This window comes from Eptatretus burgeri, chromosome 17 (assembly GCF_056783735.1).
Source record: "Eptatretus burgeri isolate ZD-2024b chromosome 17, Ebu_testis_v1, whole genome shotgun sequence".
Lineage (NCBI taxonomy): Eukaryota > Metazoa > Chordata > Myxini > Myxiniformes > Myxinidae > Eptatretus > Eptatretus burgeri.
Window position 1 is genome coordinate 26,797,239 of NC_140977.1, and position 26,818 is coordinate 26,824,056.

A 26,818-nucleotide genomic window follows, 5' to 3' on the forward strand; every position below is an offset into this window, starting at 1 on the left:
TCTATTTGTTTAGCATTCCCCCACCATGCTCACTCTCATTTTATTTTCCCTTCCTGAGCAGTATATGAGTACAAGTACATTCACATCAACACGAAATAGGTATTGTGTGGCTTTCCTCAGTGAGAATTTTCTCTGCAATTCTCACCATCTACGGAATTTTGTAAAGAAAACAAAAGAAAACAAAATTAACGAGAGGCTGTGTGTTATGCGTGCGACCCCGGTTACCTTTTATCAATGGAACAGCATTGCTGAGCTCCGTGGGATAAGAATCACACGCTTCTTGTTTTATATGCTCTTTGCTGAAATCATCCTGGGAAGTCTGAAGAAAGTTACTTTGGAAGTTTTTTGTCTTCACTGGATGAGTTTCACCTGCAATGGGACATCAGATCATTCATTACATGATAGGAATCAACTGATGAATCAATGAATCAATCATGCATGATGGCCAATACAGAGCGTCAGTTCTGCCGAAGCAGTTTCTTGTCTCGGGTGACAATCCTCAATAGGTCAGGATGCTCAAGAGATGGAGGTGCACATATGCAGGATAAGGACATCATATTTTTGCGGTTATGGAAAAGACCCCCATGCATTCAGAGACGCACAGGATTTTCCCTCGACATATATTTCTTTCGTTTATGAGACAGATTATTTCCTTTTTGTATAGAGGGACATGCGTTGTGAGTTATCATGTTCAATTTCTCTTTAATCCCTCTGTTTGTCAATACACCCCCCGCCCCTTTCCATTCCACATGCAAAACCATCCCCCTTTCACGAGAGCCCGCATGTCATGAATTATCTGATGAGTTCAAAACAATGGACCTCAATTACTCTGTAACTCATTAAAAAGATTCTTAATCGGATGCTTGCACACCGTGGAATTAAATAGACCTTTCTTTTCTTTGCCGACAAATCACAATGGAGGTGATCATTAGTGCTGCAGTGGTCATCTCCATTCTTTTTTTGCTTGAAACCCCCCCCCCACCTCTTTTAAACACAATAAAGGCCATCATTAGAGCTCGATGATCATGAGTGCTGCAGCTGACGTCATAGTCCGTTCATCGGAGGGAAATAAAAAAGCTGCTCACCGGGGGGGGGGGGGTGTGGCTTGGTTGCGGGACCAACCCTCCGACGATATAGCCAGGCAGTGGCCAAATAAAAAGGCGAGATGACCTGAAAGACGACCAGTGACAGGAACCACATCCACACCCCCCTCGGATGTGGTAAAACGCTGGTCACTTTGACCTCTGTGGAGAGTGTATGTGAAAAAGAGTGATTGAAGTTTGTGATATTTGAGAGCCTGAGTGAATGAAGTTGGTGGTGAAAGTCGAGAACTCTTCACGCTCAGACATTCGAGACGGCTTTCCACATAGATCGGCAAGTAGATTCCGGGCGTCTTTCCACAGAGATCCGCAAGGCTCTCGTGGACCAAGCAGCCATCCATGGAGATCTCGACTCTACTCTCGACTCATCTTATTTGTCAGGAATGCACTCGACTCGTCACAAGTGCCAGGACTTTTGATTCATCTTGCTCTCGTTCATCAAGCTCCCCTTACGACGAGTCCTCCAGCCAAGCCTGTGCTCATGTCTGCCTGTTCGGACCGCGAGAGCCACCAAAGGGGAGCTTGCATGCTGCACAGGTCTGCATGCGGCACAATCTGCACTACCTGTTTGGACCGTGAGGGCAACCAAGGGGGAGCTTGCAAACTGCACAAATCTGCATGCAACATGAGCTGCATAAGTCTGCACATGATGCAGCTGCACGTAGCACGAGCTTACATCCATCTGTGCAAGGTGAGGCAGGAGCTGTACCCATACTCCACTCTGCACTTTATCTACTTTCTTTCTATCTATGTCTCCAAAGAATGATTGATGGTGCGCCATGTCCTGTGTATAGACTAGGTCAATACCGTGTAAGCGGGCTCTGTAAATGTTAACAATATAATTACTGTTCTCTTGTGACTTTTCATTGTGATATCTGTCCATCTATTGGAAATACATGTTCATGATTGCCATCGTAAATGCCTGCCATTGCTGATTGAATAAACCTTGTTGTGCTTGTAGAATCAATGGATTGGTATAAATGTGAAACGTTTCCAGCCTGCTTGCTTTTGTCTTTCCTCCATTGGTCCGACACCATGTGCCAGTTCATTTAGATGGGAAGTTTTGCTCCACTGATTGGCTCCATGATTAGTCAACAGCCATCCACGGTTTGCTCTGCTGTACATGATCAATAAATGGGTGGCTGTTGATGGCGTGACCCCTAATTAGGGTTGCCTTACCAACGGTAAGGTAATGCGCAACCAAGGAGTGAAAACACTGCTGGACTCAGCAGATCTAATCGGCGGCCACGGTTGCCTATCAAACTGTCGGACTGCACAGTTATCTATGACTGGCGGACGCATGACCGGAGGTCGAGTAAAGGTCCAAGGAGCTCCCTCGTGATAACCTTAGACCCTGGATACATGACAATATGCAAGAAAGGGTACACATTAGAAAGGGTCAGGAATAGTGCACACAAGATTGAGTCAAAGATCCAGGAATGAAGGCAGCCGAGCCGACCACAGGAGAGCTTGGCGAGCAGAAAGGATAGCAGACTGTGTCAAATGCTCAAGGTATGTCCAGGGAAACAATCCTCACTTTTTGTTTGAGTTTTTGGACATCCAACCATTGATGAGGGAGGAGCAGCAGTATTTCCAGAGTTGAGTGACTGGGACGGAATCCAAACTAATGGTGAGAGATCAGGATGGTTGACCAGAGTCGGTGGAATAATGGTTAGAGCGTCTGCTCTGAGGCAAGGAGGTTGGCAATTCAATTCTGACACTGGAGTAGTCAAGTCAAAGACATTTTCAATGGTGCATGCTGCTGTCCTCACTTGAAATATTAAATTCAAATGACAGAGCATGGATAAACCCCACAGGTTAGCATCCATCAGGAAGAGGGAATGTCTTGTCAAGTCCCACTGAATGCCAGGAGAAAATCGACATCGTAAAGATGATGTTACCGGTACCCAGCGTGCCTCAGGAAGTTACGTCACTTCCGCCAAGCTTGGCAGCTGTGCTTGTCAGAAACCAAGTCTGATGTTCTCTCGTGTATTTCTCAGCATGGTTGTGCAATTTGTCTTCCAGCTCCTCTACAAGCCTGAGGTCTTGAAACATTTTTTAAGGAAGACATCAGCAGCAAATAGAGCGGCACGCGGTCATCGGTACAGCTCATATCATAGCCAGGCTGAACAGTTTACATTTTGTATCCCACCAAAAGGCCGGATCTGCATCCAGACCTTAACCAAAATCTAATCAGCTTGTTCTTGTCACCCACCTAATCCATCCACAACCTTTTGAGATATCCTGCGATTATATCATCTTTTGGCCCGATCAATGGTGAAGAATCACTTAAAAATCATGCATCCAGACCCGGATCTTCACCAAAATTGAATCAATTCATCCTTGTCACACAGCCCAGCTGTCAACAAATTTCGTCTGAATAAGTCCATTACTTTTTGAGATATTCTGCTCACAGACAGGCAAACAGACGAACAGATGGGTGAAAACATAACCTCTGTCCACCTTCGGTTGTGGAAGTAATGATGGAATAACTTGCTTTTTCATTTTTACATCTGCCACCAAAGGTGGATGGAGATTATGTTTTCACCCCTGTCTGTCTGTTGGGTTGCCAAAATAGGCGACCCTTATTGGGTCGCCGAAATAGGTGATCCTTATTGTCAGTAATTCTGTCTGTTTGTTTGGATGTTTGTTCGTTTGTGATCAGCATAATTGGTAGTAAACGTGGGCGGATTTTGACCAAACTCGGGTGGTCGGTACATCTTATGACCTAGTGCTTTGAAAATTGTGATGGTTGCTAGGGATGCTTTGGTTCCCTAGCAACACCCGAAAAACCTTCAAAATCGGTACCGTTCACGTGAAATCAATTCCGAAAGCCATTATCCCACGTAGGGTTATGAAATTTGGCACGAATGATCTCCAGGTGATGCTCTATCAAATATATTCCGTTTTTTGTGACATATGGAATACTTTACCCGCAGTGCCCCCTACAAATTAGGGTATGCATGAAAATTGGCGAAAATTGAAGGCCCCCTAGCGACCAGGTGAGTGCATCGATACGAATGAAACTTTGCAGGTTCATGATACTCAATGAGTACTACAACTTTGCCTCAGGACATATTGACCGATTTCACTTAGGTCAGGGGTCAAAAGTCAATCAGTGCAAAAATCAATAATATGCAAGAGCTGGAGGTGCCTTCGCGCCAAATGCTACTCCTCCTAGGGTTATGGTCGGATGGACATGAAAATTCACACTAATCGTCTGGAATACATTGTGCACAAACGATCGAGCCGGATTTTCAATTTAGATCTTTGTTCACCCACAGTACCCCCTCGAACTTTGGGGATTTCCGATTTCAAACCGCATTTTTGGTACTTTTCATTCAAAAGGATACCGAGTAGTTATCAGTTGATGGAACTGGATGAGATTTGATATGCATAATCTTCAGGTGATTCCTTATCCGCTATATGACATCCATTTTGCTCTATATCTTATAGTTCCCATGCTCGGCAACCCATCGCCACCTACCGGCTTGTCTGTTGGATTCGCTATATATGCTAGATATCCCTTATTGTCGGGTTTTCCGTCTGTCTGTCTGTGTGTATGTGTGTCTGCAACGCGAGGCTCCACAGCACGAACCAGCAAACCAATTTTGATGAAACTTTGCCAACATGTGGAATATATACTGGGAATGTGCGCGTTTAAATTTCGTTGCCTAGCAACCACCCCTTGCTGTGCAGCGGCCGAAAAACCACGTACAGTATTTTCAATACTTGTCCTTCAGTTTTGTATGTAGAGAAACGAGACTTCGGAATTAAACACTTCGAAATATTTAGAAAATTTTATTTGAGCCGATTTTTGATTGAGGTTTTATTTTTCAAATGGTAGTCCTTCAAAAATCGGGTGTCTATTCACCGTCATTTTTTATGAGGGGCTTAGGAAAATGGGCGGAACTTAGGGAAAGTGGGCGGAGCTTAGGGAAAGTGGACGTGGTTGATGAAAAGTGGGAGTGGCGTAGGAAAGTGGGAGTGGCGTAGGAAAATGGGCATGGCTTATGGAAAGTGGGCGTGGCTTATGAAAAATATTGTGTGGCTCAGGAGGTGTGGTCAAACAAGAGCATTGAGAGAAGTTTATCGGGTTTTCCGTCAGGGTGTGTGTGTGTGTGTGTGTGTGTGTGTGTGTGTGTGTGTGTGTGTGTGTGTGTGTGTGTGTGTGTGTGTGTGTGTGTGTGTGTGTGTGTGTGTGTGTGTGTGTGTGTGTGTGTGTGTGTGTGTGTGTGCAACACGAGACTCCACAGCACAAACCAGCAAACCAATTATTTTTCAAATGGTAGTCCTTGAAAAATAGGGTGTCCATTTACCGTCATTTTTTATGAGGAGTGCCAGTTGGCAAAATACGCAATAGGAAAAATCTTGCCAGGCAGAAGAACAATTGTATGTGAACCAATACGTCTTGGCAATGAATCTTCGTCGGTGGATCGGTCAGAATGAAAAGCATCGTATCCAGCGCTTCGATCCTAGCGAATCCCTCGTTGCCTACGGCTTGTCTGTTTGTTTATGAGCAAAATATCTCAAAAAGTTGTGGATGGGTTCGGACGAAATTTGGTGGAGAGTTTGAGTATGTGACAAGGACTAGATGGTTGTATTTTGTTGACAATCTGAATGCGGATTTGGATCCGAGAATTTTTTCAGTGATTTTTCACCATTGAGTGATCGGATGAAAACGACATATATCAGGATATCTCAATAAGTTGTGGACTGATTCGGACGAAACTTAGTGGATGAGTTGGTTAGGTGACAATAAGAAGCTGATTAAATTTTAGTTTAAGTCCGAATCCAGATCTGGCTTATCAATGGGATAAAAAACATCAACCAACTAATCAACCTGACAGAGGTATGCGGTCTACCGAGTGCCCTTCAGGTTTTGGATACAGATTAAAGGCTTGTGCAAGAGCGAGAACACATAAGGGATCAAGTCACAATATAACAAAAGGAACAGCAAAAAGAGAGGAGGAAACACCAACAGCAGAAATGAAGGACAAATATATATGGAGACAGACAAAGAAGGAATGCGAGTGAGAATTAAGTGTAAGGGAAGAAGGGAAGATGCAGGGGGTGGAAAATATGGATACAATCACAATCTCTCAGAATGTTAAATATAAGCCTGTTGTTGGCTTAGTGGTTAGGGTGGCTGGCTTGGGATCCTAGGGTCCTGAGTTTGAGCCCAGTTGGCTGCTGAATCAGCACCAGGTGGGGTCAACTCAGCCTGTCATCCTTCCGAGGTCAGTGAAATGAGTACCAGTGTACTGGTAGAGGAGCACAGCATCAGCGGCACAGCCACGCTCCAAGAAACGATAGCTACCCGGCAGCCAAAGCTGCCATACACAAGAACAGAACAGAGAATGTTAAATATGGGAATCTTTAGATATCCAGTTTGCAGAGGTTGGCTGTGCACAACAATCAAACCCTATTCACATTCTTCTACGGTGTCAAAACGCAACATTTCAGTACCCCCCCCCCCACATATCAACCAAGCCTGCATCATTCCAACCCCTACCCTTCCATGTGTCCCTCCCTCTTTAGCATTTCTCCACTTCATGTCATCCCTTTCTATATCCCATCACCCCACCAATGCCAAGCGTCCCCCTCACACAACCCTCTCCAAGCCTCACCTCACCGTCTCGCAGCTCCCCCTCATCCCACCCTCTCTAATCTTTGCCCTTACCCCAGCTCCTCAAAGATTCCTCCACCGCCCCCCTCCCCACTTCAATGCCTCCTCCTCCTCTCCTTGCCTGCTTTTGACTTCCCCATTTTTCCTTCCCTCGCGTCCTGCCCCCTCTCAGCACTTCCCCCCTGCCCCATCTCACCCTACCCCATCCCTCCCAATCTCGGCTCACACCAACCCTCATCACACCCCCTCTCAGCTCCCCTGTCATTCCGTCCCTCTCAGCTTCCACCTCTTCCCATCTGCCTCCTCCCATCCTCCACCCTCCCAGCCTTCCCCACCCCAATCCCCGTCCCTCACTGTGTGTACCTCAAACATCCGAGGCCTCTGATACAACCCGACAGATCTTTCAATCCACGCCGCTGCTCACAAACAGAACACCATGTGTTTATCAGAATCCTTCTTCCCACAAGGCGTCCCTGATTCCTTAGCGTCTCTCCCTGACTATTGTTTCCTCCGTTTTGATAGCCCTGAACCCCACCCTGGCAGCGGTGCTTCATTGCACTTCACATCAATAACTGTTTTTCTCAATGTCCATGTTCTCATCTATCACCTCCCAACCCGCAGGAGTACATTTGGCTGTTACTTCCCCTCCACTCCCACATCTTGTTTTTCTGTGTTGTACCGTCCTCCAGACGACGACGACTCCATCTACATCTCTCTTGCAGATATGGGCCAACTTTTAACCACACATCTCAACTCTCTCTTCCACATATGTGGTGATTTCAATTGCTACCACACAAATTGGCTGGGTGTTGGTACCTCTCACTGGCCATGGAACTTCAGCAAAGGACTTCTGTGACTCCATGGGACTGACTCAATGTGTGAACTTTCCCACCCCGATGGCAAATCCTCCCTTCCGGACTTAGTGATGACAAACTTCCACGCAAATGTCTCCTGCTCTTCCTATTCTCCATTTGGTTAATCTGATCGTTTTATGCTTGTGAGAGTCAAGAATAGCCAGAGAGTAACTTGTGGATGGAAACATTTTACTCAGCTGGGGGTAGATGTGGTGAAATGTGGCTTTCTTTTTTCTAGGGGAAAATAAACGAGAATAGAAGGATGGATAATGAATAGCTCAAAGTATTGTGACAAGCCAGGGGGTGACTTGGTAATCTTAATCCAAGATTGGCTTGTTGTCTGCTTCTGTGGAAAATGTCATCACTGGCATAAAACCTTGACATGTTTATAATTTTCTTTACTCCCACCACATGATGGAAGGTCAAGAAAAACAAAATAAACTAGAGGGGGAACACTCGGGAGAGTGCAAAACCTCCCCCGTCAATACTGCTGGGTCACTCAAGTGAACCTTATATCTTATTCATTAAATATGTCAACAGTGCTGACAGAGCTATAGTTTTCTCCATTTTTTTTTTGGGGGGGGGGAGGGTTGGAAATCACTTAAAACATGTAGAAATGCAAAAAAAAAGAAATCGAAATTTTGTTGAAAAAAAAAGTTGCAAAAATTTTTTTTTCTCTAACAATTTTTTTTGGGGGGGGGGTTGGAAATCACTTAAAATATGTAGAAAGGCAAAAACAAAATTTTTCTCTAACAATTTTCTTTGGGGGGCTTGGAAATCACTTAAAACAGGTAGAAATGCAAAAAAAAAAATTTCTCTAACAATTTTTTGGGGGAGTAACATTTTTTTTGGGGGGGTGGTTGGAAATCACTTAAAATATGTAGAAAGGAAAAAAATTTTTCTCTAACAATTTTTTTTGAGGGGGGGCTTGGAAATCACTTAAAATATGTAGAAAGGCCAAAAAAAAAAAAATTTTCTCTAACTTTTTTTGGGGAGGGGCTTGGAAATCACTTAAAACATGTAGAAATGCAAAAAAAAATTGGGGGGGGGGGTAAAAATTTTGGGGGGGTTGGAAATCACTTAAAACATGTAGAAATGCAAAAAAAAAATTCTCTAACAATTTTTTTTTGGGGGGGGGTTGGAAATCATTTAAAACATGTAGAAATGCAAAAAAAAATTCTTTTTGGGGGGGGGTTGGAAATCACTTAAAACATGAAGAAATGCAAAAAAAAATTCTCTAACAATTTTTTGGGGTGGGGGGGACCAAGTCCAAAATTTAATAGCATGATCCTTGGACCATACCTAACCCCCCCCCCCAAGTTTCGTCAAAATCCGCCGAGGAGTTTTCCGTAATACTGTTCACAAACAAACAAACAAACAAACAAACAGAAAGGGGTGAAAACAGTAACTTCCATCCATCTTCGAAGATGGCGGAGGTTAATTAAAAAACAAATTGAAGCAAATTTTTCAATCAAAAATACCGGGTTTATAAATCTTCAAATGGTAACGTGCAGAATGCAGTGGTGCAGACCTTTGCCTTGCGAGACATCATCATCCACAAACTCCGATTCCACCTTCACTTTCACAATAAGATCTGAAAAAAATATCCATTAAAACAAAAATTGAGCTTATATTTATGGGTTTCTCAGTTAAAAGATAACTTTGGGTTAGCCTGTTAATGTCGTCATCTGAAATCTTGACGGCCATACGAACAGGTTAACCTCAAGGTAGCATGATGTCGGGAACCCAGATGAACACTTGAGAAAGCATATGTTTGTCCATTGTCTTCTCGTGTCTTTGTAATAGATACAAAAGTACCAGTATATCTGCTGTTGTCCTTGTCCTGCATAGGATATACGAGTATGTACAAAACTGCTCCATGAGACTGAGATCGCTGCAGGACATGAAATAAAAAAAAATAAAACCCTCTTCCATGCAACAATCTCACTCAAATCACTCCAACCCACAGATCACTGCGTGTTCCTTTTCTCTCTATTACTCTTCCACCTCCCCCACCCTTCTTCTCTTTTATAGCGAACGTAGTGAGCTTCATACTTAACGCATGCACATGAGAGAATAGGAAACAACAACAACAACAACAACAACAACAACAACACAATACCCTGCAATTTGGAATCTGTGTCGTTGGCTATGACCCTTGAATGATGCATGCCGGGAGATAAAGGCATCGTCGGAGACATGAAAGACCCAAATAATATCAGACATGGTGTATATTTACTGATTTTAATAAAGATGTCTCCCGCATCATCAAAAAATAATTTTTAATCGTGATTTACATTATTTGATCGCTGATCCCGAATCCAGGTCGAAGTAACCAGAAATTGTGTATACAGTTGTGAACAAGTTATAGGAAAAGTCAGAAGCGAATGTAAGAAGAAATTTACGTTCGCTTCTAGTATTTATTTTTTTAGATGAGATCCTGTTCTTGGCAGTGTAGTTGTTGTTGTGAAGGTAATGTTGAGGTAATATTTATTTTTTTAGATGAGATCCTGTTCTCGGCGGTGTAGTTGTTGTTGTGAAGGTAATGTTAAGGTAATATTTATATTTTCATAGCAAAAAGACTGTTTAATTTGATATATTTAAGAAGCGAATGTAAGAAGAATTCTACGTTCGCTTCTAGGCTTTGCTTATTCCATATTATTTTCTCTCGATGATGTTCCGTTCGTTCATTCTCTTGCTTATTGTGTCCAACTATGGCTCCATTGTCAGATCTTACCGTAATTTTTTTGAAACAAAACATGTATTTCTTCCAAAATGAGAACAAAGCTTCAAGAAGGAAAATTAAACAGCAGAACTTATCAATGCAGAGGAAAATAAACTAGAATAGAAGGATGGGTAATAAATAGATCAAAGTGCATACTGACACAAGCCAGGGGGTGAGTTGTGCTTTAAATAAAGTTCCCCAAGAGGGATCTGCTGGTCCAATCAAATTCCGATATTGATAATCTTAATCCAAGATTGGCTATACGAAAAAATAGCGACGACATCAGGGACAGGTATTTTTTTTTTTACCATGTACTAAATTACAGGTTAAATGACCTTTTTATGTAAAAATAAAAATAATACAGTCATTCATCCATGAGCCAATACTTTACATGCAAAAAGTCCCTCCAAAACACCATTACAATCATAATTTTTGTTCTGCTTATCAAACTGTACTTTCCCTAAAATTACAATCATATAAGGATGTGTAATGAATGGATTATCTGCTCTTGTCTGTCCTGATCCACGCACCTTCTGTTACGATCGTCCCATGTTCCCCTCTCTCCAGTACCCTCCTCTATTTCAACATCCCCAAACTTCAACCACTTCCTACTCCATCTCACTCAAGTTCTGTATTTGGAAAATAATTTCCCATCAATCCTCTCAAAATTCATTCTTTATTCATATGTAATGTGGTTGAGCTGCCTCCATGAGCAACCTTGTGCCAATCCATTGTTCTTTGTCACCACTTTCTCGATTCCTTTAACGTTCCCCCAACATGCTCACTCCCATTATATTTTCCCTTCCTGAGAAGTATACGAGTACAAGTACATGCACATCAACACCATGCAAGTGGCTATACTGAGTGCGAATTTTCTGTGCAATTCTGACTGTCCGTGGAATTTTGCAAAGAACAAAAAATAAAAGACAGCCCCTTGTTAATTTTGTTTTATGTGTGTCACCCTGATTACCTTTTATCAACGGAACAGCACTGCTGAGCTCCGTGGGATAAGAATCACACGCTTCTTGTTTTAGATGCTCTTTAATGAAATCATCCTGGGAAGTCTGAAGAAAGTTACTTTGGAAGTTTTCTGTCTTCACTGGATGAGTTTCACCTGCAATGGGACATCAGATCATTACATGATATGAATCAACTGGTGAATCATTCAATCAAACATGTACGATGCACTATACAGAGCGTCAGTTCTGCCAAAGCAGTTTATTCTCTAGGGCTGCAATCCTCGATGGGTCAGGATACACACGAGATGGAGGTGCACATATGCAGGACAGGGACATCATTATATTGTTATGTTTGTTGGGGTGGGTAGGTGGGGGGGGGGGTAGACATTACCTTACAAGAGATAGAAATGTATGGAGTAGTATTGTCCATGTACTAGTACTTAGACAATCTCGTTGTGATCAAAGAAACGTAGCTTAAGAATTGTCTGCTTAAATGTGCACCATATGGAGGGTGGTGCATTGTCATATATATATATATATATATATATATATATATATATATATATATATATATATATATATATATATATATATATATATATATATATATATATATATATATATATATAGTTAGGATTTAAGGTAGTGTATGTATAATCTCTTGTATGTCCCACTGGATGAGGCGGCAAGGTAAGGCCGAAGCAGAGAGCAAGGGGAGGAGCTTTTCGTCGCCTTCCAAGGAGCGAAGCCTTGGATCTCCTCTTGAGGGGTGGAGTTATGGGTGCCTCTGAAGGGGCAGAGTTCATCTTTCACAAGGGGAGGGGTTTTCGGACCTCTCACGAGAGCTCGCAAGAGTCAAGAGAGTTGGATCGTCTCTGAGGGGAGTGGAGATTACACCAGGAGCTCAAGAGAGTTGGTTGCAAGCGAAGCAAGGAGGAGAAATGGGATTGTGCCAAGAGAGTTAATACAAGATCTCTCGGAGGAACCTGCTTTTTTCTGTGTTTTTAACCATGGTCCTGCCTCTGTCCGTGGTGCCTGGCTGCCTTCTCATGTTCCTGCCTTCTCCCCGATTCCAGCCCATGTGTCTGCTTGTCATCCTGCTCGTGGACCTGCTCTTTCCCCATCAGCAGAGCTAAAGCCTCATCCAGTTCTTGTCCCCCATCCATGTGTGTGCTTGAATCCGGTTTGTGGCACCTTCTTTGGCATACCTGAACTCCTATCTACCTACAAAGCTTTCATCTGCAGCTTGACAGAGTACTGCTCTCCCCTCTAGGCTGGCACCCCTGCCTCACATCTTGCTCAGCTTGACGCCATGGAAACGAAGACCTTTTATATTATTGGAATCTCCAGCGTTGAGGCTGAGTCTATGGGCTGATCACTTCGCCATTGCAGACAAGTCAGTGGTCTCTCTGTCTTCTACCACCTCCTTTCTTGTCTTGCACCCTCTACTCTTTCCATGCTTTGTCCCCCCAGGTTTCTGCAGGGCACACATGGATCACCATCAACCCCCTTCTGGTGAAACCACTTTCATCCAGGATCACTGCTCACCTTCACTCATTTGTTCCTCTTTTTCCCCCACCTGAGGAACCAACTTACACATTCTCTTCAATCTCATTCTTTCCTGCAGGTCTTCAAGATATATTTTTTCATCTTTAACCACCATCTCAGATTGTCCCCAATCCAAAACAATGATCTTCTTTACCCTCGGTATGATGAAAGGGGAGCATGCACCACAGACAGACTTGACAAGGCACCAACAGGTTTTATAGGAGGGAGACAAGTTTGAAAGTTCATTCTTGAGATTGGACAGATGTTTTCTGGCTCTCCCGAGAGCAGACAAACACTTGTTTTGGGCTTTGTGAAATGATCTGAGGTTGTCTTCGGTCAGATTTGCATTCCAGGAGGAGAATGCAAGTTGTTTTAAAGGAACTGACTCACCACAGGGTTCCGAGTACCAAGAGCAGGAGGATGGGTAAGATAACTGAAGATGAGATGGGATGAATCTGTGCATAAGAGAGAGCAGGTTTCTGTGGAAGAATTTCCAGGTTTAATGAATATCAGGGGTGGCAGATATATAATAGGAGACTAGTCCTGAAGTGTGGTACGTGCTTGTAGTACCCATCAGTGTGCCTAAGTGAACTGCCAGATTAGCCGGTGCTGAGGCTGTTCTCTGAGAATGGCCAGAGATATGTTTCCCTTCACAAGCACACGATCAGATGAGCCAATTGGGGCAGAGGACGAGCAAGATACATTGGTGGAGAAGTTGGTCATCAGCGAATCCAGAAGGGAATATTTTCCAATGGTGGAAATCCAGGTTGGAAAGTTCACAGATTGAGTCAGTCCCATGGAAGTGTTTTGCTAAAGTGCCATGACTGGTGAGAGAGGTTCCAACACCCAGCCAATTCACATGGTGATAATTGAAGTCACCACATATGAGGAAGAGAGAGTTGGGATGAGTGATTAAAAGTTGGTCCACGTCATCTGAGAGAGAGATGTAGATGGAGTTGTCACTGTTGGGACGACGGTATAACACATCAACAAATATGAGGTGGGAGCAGAGGAGAAGTCACAGCCAGAGGTACGCCTGGGGTTTGGGAGGTGTAAGAGCAGTATACGCAGAGTGAGAAATTGAGTTTTTTATGTACAGCGCAACTCCACCACCAGGACAGGGTTCAGGTCGATCAAACCAGAGGAGAGAATCGCCAGGGAGAGACATTAAGGATTCAGCGATGTCCGGTGGGAGGAAGGATTCTGTTAAACAAATGATGTCCGGTTTATCGGAAGTGGCCTGGATTGAGAGATCTGTCAGGTTGGAACGGAGGCCTCGGATGTTTGAGGTCCACACAGTTAGAGATAGGGGGCAGGAGGCATTGGGATGGTGCAGGATGGGGTGGGGGGGGCTTTACAAGGGGGAAAGGTGAGGCTTTGGAGGAGTGTGGTGAGGGGGAAAGTTTGAGTGTGTGGGTCTCACTGTTAAAACTCCTGGGTCTCAAATCCAAACCTTTGCCTTGTGAGGACAAATCATCCTCCAAGTCAGACTCCACCTTCACTTTTACAATCGAATCTGGAAAGATAAAATACAAAGAACGAGAATGGCACTCTTCGACGTTGACAGATATGCCTCCACCCACATTATTACATCATTATACATATTTGTACCAAGTTTGATTTAAATCCCTTCACCTGTTCTCAAATATCACAATTTTACCAAACACGACCTTTGATCTTTAACCTATTGGCCCCATAATTTAATCAGTTTATGTTTACATCATTATACATACTTGTACCAAGTGTGACTTAGATCCCCTCGGTCGTTCTTAAGTTATCGTGGTAACGAAAACCTATCACGGACTCTGACCTTTAACCTCTTGATGCCACCATCTAATCAGTTCATCTTTGCATCATACTGTATACTTATACCAAGTTTGGTCAAAATCCCATCACTGGTTCATAAGTTAGTACACTTACATAATATTTTACCGAACATGACCTCTGACCTTTGACCTTTGACCTTTTGACCCCAAAATCTAATCAGTTCATCTTGGCATCATTATACAAACCTGTTCCAAGTTAGACTTAGATCCCTTCAGCCTTTCTTAAGTTTTTTTCGTAATGAAAACTATTACGGACGCACTGACGGAAAACCTGAAAACACATCACCAGCAGGGGGTACCTGGCATTGCCAGGCAATGCAGGGTCCCTCCTCCGACCCCATCCTCTCACTCATCCCATCCCTGCTCCTGCCTCCTCCCACTCCAGTCTCTCTGGACTCCCACCCCACCCTTTTCTCTCACTTGCATCATTCCCCTCCCACCTCCAACAAAGGAATTTTCACAGGGTTTTTAACTACGTTATGGAAAAGTAAATAATTAAAATAAAACCCACATTCAATTCCGACAGACCTTTAACTTTCCTCATCCCCTCTAACTTTACTAATTGCCTTTCATGTCGTTTCGTGTCGTTTCATGAAAAACTCATCCCCACTTGCCACGTGTCGTGTCGAAATCATACCCGAAGGTCAAATTCATCGATACGGATCAAAGAAGTCTGTCATGGTATAGATGTTTATCCTCGTTGCCATGTAATGAATCTGGGGTGTGTTCAGTTGCCAAGTTTCTTGGATAGCACTCGCCAAGTGGCATAAGCACTCAAGCAAGCACTCCATTCAAAATCGTTGATAAGGAACGGCTGGCTTGGGAAGCGCTGGCTTGCTGTTTGGTAACTGAACACACCCTTGGACATCGACAGCATGCATGCAATACATACAAACGTCAGCAAAAGGACAGTTTCTCAATCATTAAAGACTTCAAATAGTAATCATGACTATTTCTGGTGTAATTAAAAACGTACCTTGTTCAGTTTTCAACACAGTGTTTTCGTTTTTAAAGTGTACAAAAATTCAGAGGTGACGTTGCGTGTACGAAAGTGGACATGTACATTTCATATAACTTTGAAGTGTACGTGTACATAGTAAATATGTCGGGAATTTCCCCGGCCTCCCGACTAATTAATGACATACGTAGGCGTTTCACGACCAAGCCAATTTTCATTGCCTCTAATGTTTATTTACTTCACGTATGTGACTTACATGTCCATCAGCTCGTCTCTAAGCCTTGAAAAGTCGGGCGAAAACCACACACGTCATTGCAAAGAATGACGTCACAGATTTTCTGTGTGTGCCTGGTGTTGGCTTAATGGTTAGGGTGGGGGAGCTTGGGATCCGAGCATCCAGAGTTCAAATCCCACTTGGCTATTCAATTAATACCAGGTGGGGTTGACTCTGCCTGCCATCCTTCTGAGGTCTTTGGTGAAAATCTGGATCCGATAATTTTTTAAGTGATTCTTCACCATTGAGAGATAGGGCTAAACTAATTATATGGCATGATACCTCAAAAAGTTGTGGACGGACTCAGACGAAACTTGGTGGACAGGTTGGGTATGTCGCAAGGATAAATTGATTTGCTTTTGGTGAAGATCCGAATCCGGATCTGGACACGAGAATTATTTAACTTTTAATGTGACTCTTCACCATTGAGAGATCAGGCCAAAAAGTACTGCATAGGATGATATTTCAAAAATGTATCGGGCCCGAAATGTTCTCGTGGATCAGGCATTACATGGCGGAGGCATGTGCTCTACCGAGTGCCCTTCTAGTTTCATTCTTTTTTTAAAATCTGTTTATTTATTCTTGATATTCACAGTATTATTGACCATTTTTCCTTAATTCTTTGTCATTCCTTAGTTTTGTTGAATTTATCGTTTGTCATTTATATTGTTAGTCCATAGGCATATCAATACAAGCCTCGGCTTCAGAATATACCTTCATATTGGCCTCCGAATGTGTTATTGGTTCACAAAAAAATATTTTCACGAAAAAAATAAGTGACCACTATATTCGTTATTGGTGTGTGTCTGTCTGTCTGTCTGTCTGTTGGGTAGTCGATCTAGTCGAAAAAAAAAATTCAATTTTTTTATTTTTTTATTTTTTTCAAATCTGCAGCATTAACCCTTGAAGCTAGAATCATGGATTTTCTTGTGCTTAATCCTCAGGTCATTCGCCATCGAATGGGCCCATCGTGTCAGGTTCTATTGGGTAGTCGACTACCCATGTCTGCCTACCAGCTTGTCTGTCTGTCTGTCTGTCTGTCTGTCTGTCTGTCTGTCCCGAGCATAGCTCCGTGGGTTTTGATCCGATCCTGATAAAAATTTTGGTGGGAGGTTTATATCCTGACCTAGTCGTGTTTTCCTGAGAATGGGCGTGGTGCGCCCATTATGGGCGGAGCCACGCCCAAAAAACGTGTTTTTAGGGGGTAGCCGATTTCAATTTGCATCTTCTCCGAAGGGGTTTGTCGAATCTGACAGTGGTTTCGGTATTTGGTTCGCCCAATGGCACCTGCATAGCCCCACGGAGCTCGATTTTTCATTTTCGTCCCAAGGTCAAGGTCACAAGGTCACGAACTTAGAAAATTGCGAATTTTGACATTAAAAATTATCTTTTCCGAGGGGTTTGTCGAATCTGGCTGGGGTTTCGGTATTTGGTTAGCCCAATGGCACCTGCATCGCCCCACGGAGCTCTATTTTTCATTTTCATCCCAAGGTCAAGGTCACAAGGTCACAAACTTAGAAAATTGCGAATTGTGTTTTTAGGGGGTAGCCGATTTCAATTTGCATCTTCTCCTAAGGGGTTTGTCGAATCTGACAGGGTTTCGGTATTTGGTTAGCCCAATGGCACCTGCATAACCCCACAGAGCTCGATTTTTCATTTTCGTCCCAAGGTCAAGGTCACAAGGTCACGAACTTAGAAAATTGCGAATTTTGACACAAAAATCCATCTTCTCCGAGGGGTTTGTCGAATCTGGCAGGGGTTTCAGTATTTGGTTAGCCCAATGGCACCTGCATAGCCCCACAGAGCTCGATTTTTCATTTTCATCCCGAGGTCAAGGTCACAAGGTCACAAACTTAGAAAATTTCGAATTTTGACATAAAAATCATACGACCGCCCAAACTTTGAGAGCGAGGATGACAATATTTTTTATGCATAATCTTGAGGTCATTCCCCACCTAAAGTCTTGAAACCATTTTGCTCTATCTCGAACACCTTGCCCGTGGCGCCCCCTTCAAGTTTGTTTTTACGCTGATTTCATCAAAGTATGGATAATCCGAGGAGTGTGAAATGCCATATAGCCTATATGACGTTATATTGTTCCTGGAATGTTCCAGAGGAAGTTTTGCACCAAAGGTCATAATCCTTGACCTTTGACCTTTAAAGTTCACAAAAGTCAAATTTTCAAAGTTGTGGGAATCGAACCGGGTTTTCGACCTTCTTCGACGAACTAACTCCAATAAGCTATAGCACATATCCTGTTTCCTTATTTTAATGTCCACAACATTGTTTTGTGACCTTTAAAGGTTATGGTTTTCGACATTTTGCACCTAATAACCTGTCACTCATATTACATCACGTTGATCATTTTTATAACTTTGTCAAACATTATCACATTGTCTCATCCTTGACTTCTGAAACAATCTACATCATCAAATACCGCTCGTGAACCATCGTCGTCTTCAGACTTGTTTTGCTTGCATCCTTTTGAGTTCACCAAGTTTTGGAAATATTAATTTCATATATTATTCTTTTACTGTATTTATATTGGCAATTATGGAAATAAATGTCTTTTGAAATTGAAAAAAAAAAAAATTGAAACAATACTATAAAGTACTGAGGAGGCAATACGAACATGAACAACAGTATCTAGCGTGGAAGAAAAGACGTCCGAGACGTTCGGATTCCGAATCAATTCTCTGAATTCGAACTGCCACAATCTAACCCACTAGTCCTTCTGGCCTACCTGATACCGGAAATCCCCTGATAAACCAGAGCTCCAGCATATTTACATGTTATAAAATCAAGGGCAAAATGATGGCGTTACAAGTGTGGTCTTATCTAACGACTACTCAAACTCTCACATGAGAGTTTCAACTCGAGTAACTGTTGTTGGATCACACAGAGCCAAACTGGTCTTGCTGTTTGTTGGAAGAGATGCACAGAAGTTACCCAACATAATCATTGAGATAATTTGGTTGTGTCTTAGTATGAGAAGAACGACCAATAGGTGTTGTGACTACTTGTGGAGAAACTGCTTTAAGCTGCAAGGCTAACTAGCTGCAAGCCGAAAAGCTTTGACAATGTCTACTCGTCTTTCTGCTATTTTAAAATTTTGTGCAACCAAACATATATACTAGCGGGGTATCCGCTGTTGGTAGAAACAGGAAGTCAGTGTAAATATTCAATGTGCAGATATTGCAGTGAATGGAGCTGGTAACCTCGACAAACCCTATTCCATTCTACCAGCGAAGATTTCCAATCCATGCTTGTGTACCTCCGAAGTACTGGTGGCAGTGAGGGTGATATTACGAAAGCTTGGCTGCGAAACGGATTCAGGCACTTTTTGGGCCTACCACCTCACGGAAGATCACCGAAGTTCTTTCCATGCCAACTGACAACCTCCAGGCACCTATCCCTCTCCACATCGCTCTTCAGTCCCAACCTGCCCCCTCTCTCTATGCTCCCCATAGCTTTGCTTTCAGCAATTTCCATTCGGTATTTCTCACAGCATTTCATTTTGGTTTCCCATCCAATGATCCATAGATCAGTCATTTCAGTTTCGCTTTTCAACATCCGTTTTGCTTTGGAATACCAGTTTATATTCATAATTGCAACTTGTGAAGAGTCGCGAATGGTGCACAAAAAGGTCATCAAAAACGATTTTCAGGGAAATTTCTTTTCAATTTTCTAAGTGGTCTAAAGTGTTTTAAGGGTCATAAAGGGGTCTAAAGGGTTTAAAGGGCCTGAAAGAGTTCAAGTGGTCTTAAATTGTCCAAAGGGTTTTTAAAAGTCTATAGGTCTGAAAAGTGTCGAAAAAGTGTGTATGTCGCAAAAAAGGTCAAAAGAGGTGTGAACGGGGTCTAAAAGTTGTAAAGGAGTAACAATGGGCCAAATGACCTCCTCATGACTGTTTAAAACCCCTATTAAAGTGCATCGTGGTTAAAAATCTGATCGCATAAAGTTTTGTTACAATTCACCTTGGGAGCTCAAAGCATTAAGGTCACAAACAAACAAACAGCAAAACAACTTCTTGTGAGGTGGTTGTTGGAGGTTTACACATTTGCATGTGTCAGCTTGGAGATGGCGGCACGGGAGCTGCGCGGCAGGAATTTTATCAAGAAGTCGGTAGACATCTTATTTAGGGACATCCCAAACACTCCATTGGCTCAACACAACATAAATCCTTTAAAAAAATCTACCAAGATAAAACTTATAACCCCACAAATACAGGTACATTCAAATCAAAATAAAAAACAATTACTGCACAGTAGTTCAAAGAAGGAAGCCAGATTTAACAACACACACACACACACACACACACACACACACACACACACACACACACACACACACACACACATACACATACACATACACATACACACACATACACACACACACACACACACACACACACACACACACACACACACACACACACACACACGCACACACACACGTTCTGGTAAGTAGTTACAAAAGTTATTATATTTGAAGTTATAAACAATTGACTGATTTCCCAACTGCCCGGATCATCAGCCGGACACAGTTTATAATCGAGGTTTCGATCCTTTCAGCCCAGAACCTCTCCAAACGGCGGGTCCACAACACCGGCCGCAGGTCCACATCAGTAGATGATTCATCATCAATGGACCTACAACCCAAAGTTGTGTCCAGACAATCAGTCAACACAGCAATGTAATATCCCTCTTCAAACTTATTTAGTTATTAATTTTATTTTAAGTATCACTACATTTGAGTAATTTTAATCGTATACCACTTCATATGATAAAATAAATGAAGCGATAAACACTTTACCTTGCACACACGTCCATTACACAGCACCTCCATCCAACCATACACTCAAACTGTCATTCACAACCGATTTTAACAGTATCCTAGCAACCACAAATAAATTATATTAATGATTATTTATAATGTTTACTGTGATTAAATAAATTGGGTTCTAGATCACATCAGGTTCGGGAACATGCGCCGGAGGAGCTCGTGATTAAATAAATTGGGTTCTAGATCACATCAGGTTCGGGAACATGTGTTGGAGGAGCTCGTGATTAAATAAATTGGGTTCTAGATCACATCAGGTTCGGGAACATGTGTTGGAGGAGCTCGTGATTAAATAAATTGGGTTCTAGATCACATCAGGTTCGGGAACATGTGTTGGAGGAGCTCGTGATTAAATCAATTGGGTGGAGAAGCGAACACAGCAACATGGAAAACGTACACGGCACGTACCGGGTACCCATTTTGGAGCTGCCCCAATTAGTTCGTACTGTGTGCTGTGATTCGTGTGTTCCAATTGGTGTTTTTACGTGCGGGTTCTCATTCAGTCTCAGTCATTGGAGTTTGTGTACTTGAGGTCTCGGACTACTGGACTCGCTTTTGGTCACAAATGTGACTTTTTGAAGATTTGTTTTCCCCCGTTAGTTTTCTCGTGTTTTTCAACATCGAAAAAGAAAAAGTTCGGAGTGGTTGTTGTTGTTGTTGTTGTTGTTACATTGTACACGCCTATGACCATAACCACGTGGTTCGTCTACGCAATTAACAGTTCCGGCTGAGCCCTCGTTCCCTCCCTCTTCGGTATTCCAAATTCACCGTCACGCCCAAATCGTGCGTACGTAATAAATGCATGACCCCGTAATCGGTCAAAAGGATCAAATACATTTATATTTCGTACATTTTCCTTCACACCTTGAGCTGTTGGTTCCTGCGATGGAGCACACACAACACGGACCGCGCACGGGAACCGGAACTTCACGGTGGAGCGGACACGAGCGGCACGTACCGTGTACCGAGTCCTCACCCTCATGTTCACCAACGCTGGGTCCGAGGTCCGCAGCATCTCCCGGAACGACGGTGTTTCCCCTGATCGGTTTGTCATCGTTGTTGGTCACGTCTCCCTTCATCGTGGAGAACGTGCTCAACACTCTGAACCGCGTGTGATCGACCGTGGGAGCGGTTTCGCGCGGGCAGATTCGGCACACGCAGCACGTGCTTCGATGAGGATTTTCTTGTGGTTTTGTCGGAGTGAGAATACACACAGATTTAAAGTGTAAAAAGAGAGTAAAGAGGCTATTAAGAGAAAAAAAGGAGATAATATGAAGTTAATGAATCAAACACCTGTCCAAATATAACCAGGAATCTCTAAATTTGGGAAAGACATCGTTTTAACCTTTGATGAAACTGAACGTATTTGGGAATCTGTCAGAAAGGTGACATCGTCGGACGTACAGATGTGGGAATGAATGAAAAACATTGTCTCGGACAAACTTTAACAGGAAAACCTTTGTAGAAATTACAAACATGATAATTATACAATTCCTACTCACCAATTATTGTCCATGAGCCAGACCAGGTTTGACTGCCAAAAAAAAATGGCACAACACTCCCAATGTCTTTCAGTTTGCCTCGTACCGAGAATGTCGAGAAACTAACATCGCACCCATGTCCGAAAGAAGGGGTTTCGTTTGGCAGTTTTAATAAAAAAAAATAGGCAAAGCCTCGAACCGAACGAAACACTTTCAAATTGCTCTTTAGAACCCATAAAAATTACCCTTCAGAACCTTTTAGGACCCCGTTTTAGAATTACGCTTTAGAACCCCCTTTTAGGATTACACTTTAGAACCCCCTTTTAGAATTACGCTTTAGAACCTCCTTTTAGGATTACCCTTTAGAACCCCCTTTTCGAATTACGCTTTAGAACCCCGTTTTAGAATTACCTTTTAGAACCCCCTTTTAGAATTACCCTTTAGAACCCCCTTTTAGGATTACCCTTTGGAACCCCCATTTAGAATTACCCTTTGGAACCCCCTTTTAGAATTACCCTTTGGAACCCCCTTATAGAATTACCCTTTAGAACCCCGTTTTAGAATTACCTTTTAGAACCCCCTTTTAGAATTACCCTTTAGAACCCCCTTTTAGGATTATCCTTTAGAACCCCCTTTTAGAATTACCCTTTGGAACCCCGTTTTAGAATTACCCTTTAGAACCCCCTTTTAGCATTACCCTTTAGAACCCCCTTTTAGCATTACCCTTTGGAACCTCCTTTTAGAATAATCCTTAAGAACCCCCTTTTAGAATTACCCTTTGGAACCCCCTTTTAGAATTACCCTTCAGAGCCCCCTTTTAGAATGACCCTTTGGAACCCCGTTTTAGAATTACCCTTTGGAACCTCCTTTTAAAATTACCCTTCAGAGCCCCCTTTTAGAATTACCCTTTGGAACCCCGTTTTAGAATTACCCTTTGGAATCTCCTTTTAAAATTACCCTTTTAGAACCCCCTTTTAGAATTACCCTTTAGAACCTCCTTTTAGAATTACCCTTTTGGAACCCCGTTTTAGAATTACCCTTTGGAACCCCCTTTTAGAATTACCCTTTAGAGCTCCCTTTTAGAATTACCCTTTAGAACCCCCTTTTAGAATTACCCTTTAGAACCCCCTTTTAGAATTACCCTTTAGAACCCCCTTTTAGAATTACCCTTTTGGAACCCCCTTTTATAATTACCCTTTGGAACCTCCTTTTAAAATTACCCTTTTAGAACCCCCTTTTAGAATTACCCTTTAGAACCTCCTTTTAGAATTACCCTTTTGGAACCCCGTTTTAGAATTACCCTTTAGAGCCGTCTTTTAGAATTAACCTTTAGAACCGCCTTTTAGAATTACTCTTTAGAACCCCCTTTTAGAATTACCCTATAGAACCCACTTTTAGAATTACCCTTTAGAACCCCCTTTTAGAATTACCCTTTAGAACCCCCTTTTAGAATTACCCTTTTGGAACCCCGTTTTAGAATTACCCTTTGGAACCCCCTTTCAGAATTACCCTTTAGAACCCCCTTTTAGCATTACCCTTTGGAACCCCCATTTAGAATTACCCTTTGGAACCCCCTTTTAGAATTACCCTTTGGTACCCCCTTATAGAATTACCCTTTAGAACCCCGTTTTAGAATTACCCTTTAGAACCCCCTTTTAGAATTACCCTTTAGAACCCCCTTTTAGAATTATCCTTTAGAACCCCCTTTTAGAATTACCCTTTGGAACCCCATTTTAGAATTACCCTTTGGAACCCCCTTTTAGCATTACCCTTTAGAACCCCCTTTTAGCATTACCCTTTGGAACCTCCTTTTAGAATTACCCTTTAGAACCCCTTTTAGAATAACCCTTTAGAACCCCCTTTTAGAATTACCCTTCAGAGCCCCCTTTTAGAATGACCCTTTGGAACCCCGTTTTAGAATTACCCTTTGGAACCCCCTTTCAGAATTACCCTTTAGAACCCCCTTTTAGCATTACCCTTTGGAACCCCCATTTAGAATTACCCTTTGGAACCCCCTTATAGAATTACCCTTTAGAACCCCGTTTTAGAATTACCTTTTAGAACCCACTTTTAGAATTACCCTTTAGAACCCCCTTTTAGGATTATCCTTTAGAACCCCCTTTTAGAATTACCCTTTGGAACCCCCTTTTAGAATTACCCTTTGGAACCCCCTTTTAGAATTACCCTTCAGAGCCCCCTTTTAGAATGACCCTTTGGAACCCCGTTTTAGAATTACCCTTTGGAACCTCCTTTTAAAATTACCCTTCAGAGCCCCCTTTTAGAATTACCCTTTGGAACCCCGTTTTAGAATTACCCTTTGGAACCTCCTTTTAAAATTACCCTTTTAGAACCCCCTTTTAGAATTACCCTTTAGAACCTCCTTTTAGAATTACCCTTTTGGAACCCCGTTTTAGAATTACCCTTTGGAACCCCCTTTTAGAATTACCCTTTAGAGCCCCCTTTTAGAATTACCCTTTAGAACCCCCTTTTAGAATTACCCTTTAGAACCCCCTTTTAGAATTACCCTTTGGAACCCCCATTTAGAATTACCCTTTGGAACCCCCTTTTAGAATTACCCTTTGGAACCCCCTTATAGAATTACCCTTTAGAACCCCGTTTTAGAATTACCCTTTAGAACCCCCTTTTAGAATTACCCTTTAGAACCCCCTTTTAGAATTACCCTTTAGAACCCCCTTTTAGAATTACCCTTTAGAACCCCCTTTTAGGATTATCCTTTAGAACCCCCTTTTAGAATTACCCTTTGGAACCCCGTTTTAGAATTACCCTTTGGAACCCCCTTTTAGCATTACCCTTTAGAACCCCCTTTTAGCATTACCCTTTGGAACCTCCTTTTAGAATTACCCTTTGGAACCCCCTTTTAGCATTACCCTTTAGAACCCCCTTTTAGCATTACCCTTTGGAACCTCCTTTTAGAATAACCCTTTAGAACCCCCTTTTAGAATTACCCTTCAGAGCCCCCTTTTAGAATGACCCTTTGGAACCCCGTTTTAGAATTACCCTTTGGAACCTCCTTTTAAAATTACCCTTTTAGAACCCCCTTTTAGAATTACCCTTTAGAACCTCCTTTTAGAATTACCCTTTAGAACCTCCTTTTAGAATTACCCCTTTGGAACCCCGTTTTAGAATTACCCTTTGGAACCCCTTCTTAGAATTACCCTTTAGAACCCCTTTTAGAATTACCCTTTTGGAACCCCCTTTTAGAATTACCCCTTTAGAACCCCCTTTTATAATTACCCTTTAGAAGAAGAAAAAAAGAACACTTCTGGCATGCACAAGTCTGATGAAAATTTTAAGCGATAACGTAGAATCCACAACCTGGTCACGTAAGAGACGTTGCAGGAAAAGTGATACTTCACTGGGTATAACTCCATTTTGGTGAGAACTACACTTGAGTTCCTCACAAGGCCATGAGTCTTTCCATCCTCCTCACACCACCCTTTCTGTTGTTCAAAGTTACGTCATTCTCCCTCGATGAAGATCAGCCGAGAATAAAAAAAATACATTTAAATCACACTTTTTTTTCTCTTCTGAACCCAGGCCAAAGAGTAAAAAGCACCCATAAAGAAAAACAATGATTGGTGGGTATAGTGACTCATTAATTTTTCTTTTCATTTCCTGACAATGGAAATCAGGTCATGATAAGAAAGAAACTCAGTGTGAATATTATTGGCCAATCAGTGGTCCTTTCAGAGAGCCGATGGGAGTTGCAGATACAAAAGGGGCGAGGAGCTCGTCTCAGGATGCGTGTAGTTTGAGGCACTCTTTTCCGTGCAAGACTTTTTTTTTCATTTTATTTCACGAGTCACTCAACATGTCAATATATAATTGTGGGTCCATAGAAGGAGGATGGATGAACCGAGGGAGGAGATTGGTGTACAGATGAGCTTGACGGAGAGATTGGTGGAATGCCGCCTGAGATGGACACTTGGTGCAGGTTGAGGAAGAGAGAATGCCAAAGAGAGGAGATAGATTGAGGGAGCAAGGTCGGAGGAAAAAAAGAGGTTGACTGCAGTTGAGATGGAAGTATTGTGTGAGGGGGGATATCAGTAAGGTGGGGGTGGTTAGAGTGTGAAGAGAGTTGGCTGAGGAAAGAGGGAGGTGGAGGAGTACCGTAGTCAAAGCAGGGCAGAAACTTGGTGCCATTGGACCTCATTACAAAGGAAAGAGGAGGAGAAGATGATTTTGTAATAACATTAGTTATTCTATTATAAGTGTTGTTATTACTTTAGTTATTAGATGCGGCCTTGTAAAAACACCACGATAAGCTATCTATGGATTTCACCCAAGGAGGAAAAACCCTTTGGGGAGGGGTGCCAAAGTAAGTCGCTGCAACCTCCATCATGTCACCCTAACTGCTCCTGCCAAGTTTGGTTGAGATTCGTAAAGTAACGACCGAATATACACCAAATGATGCATTCACGAAATGAGCATGTACACCAAACTTTGAAAGGTCAAAATGAACTTTCTTTATTTCAAATAAAACACAGCAGGCAAATGGAAATATTCACCAACATTGGTCAATGATCATTTTTCCTTTTGAAATCCTTGAAATTAAGGCTGCTGGGTGGGAGAGGAAAAGAGGACACAAAAGAAAGGAG

The 26,818-nt window shown here is 42.5% G+C and overlaps 1 protein-coding gene across 1 annotated transcript in view; it reads right to left on the bottom strand.

The window, feature by feature from the left end:
• The window catches only part of LOC147009599 (uncharacterized), a 28,318-nt gene extending 6,470 nt beyond the window's left edge, over positions 1-21,848 (bottom strand). Inside the window, exons 1-5 of the mRNA XM_085862455.1 lie at positions 21,583-21,848; positions 14,239-14,331; positions 11,279-11,422; positions 9,115-9,177; positions 226-369 (exon numbers count right to left, since the gene is read on the bottom strand). Coding sequence (XP_085718581.1) covers positions 226-369; positions 9,115-9,177; positions 11,279-11,422; positions 14,239-14,331; positions 21,583-21,772 — 634 coding nt within the window. The 5' untranslated portion in view covers positions 21,773-21,848. The remainder of the gene's footprint in view (positions 1-225; positions 370-9,114; positions 9,178-11,278; positions 11,423-14,238; positions 14,332-21,582) is intronic.
• Positions 21,849-26,818: the final 4,970 nt, after the last annotated feature.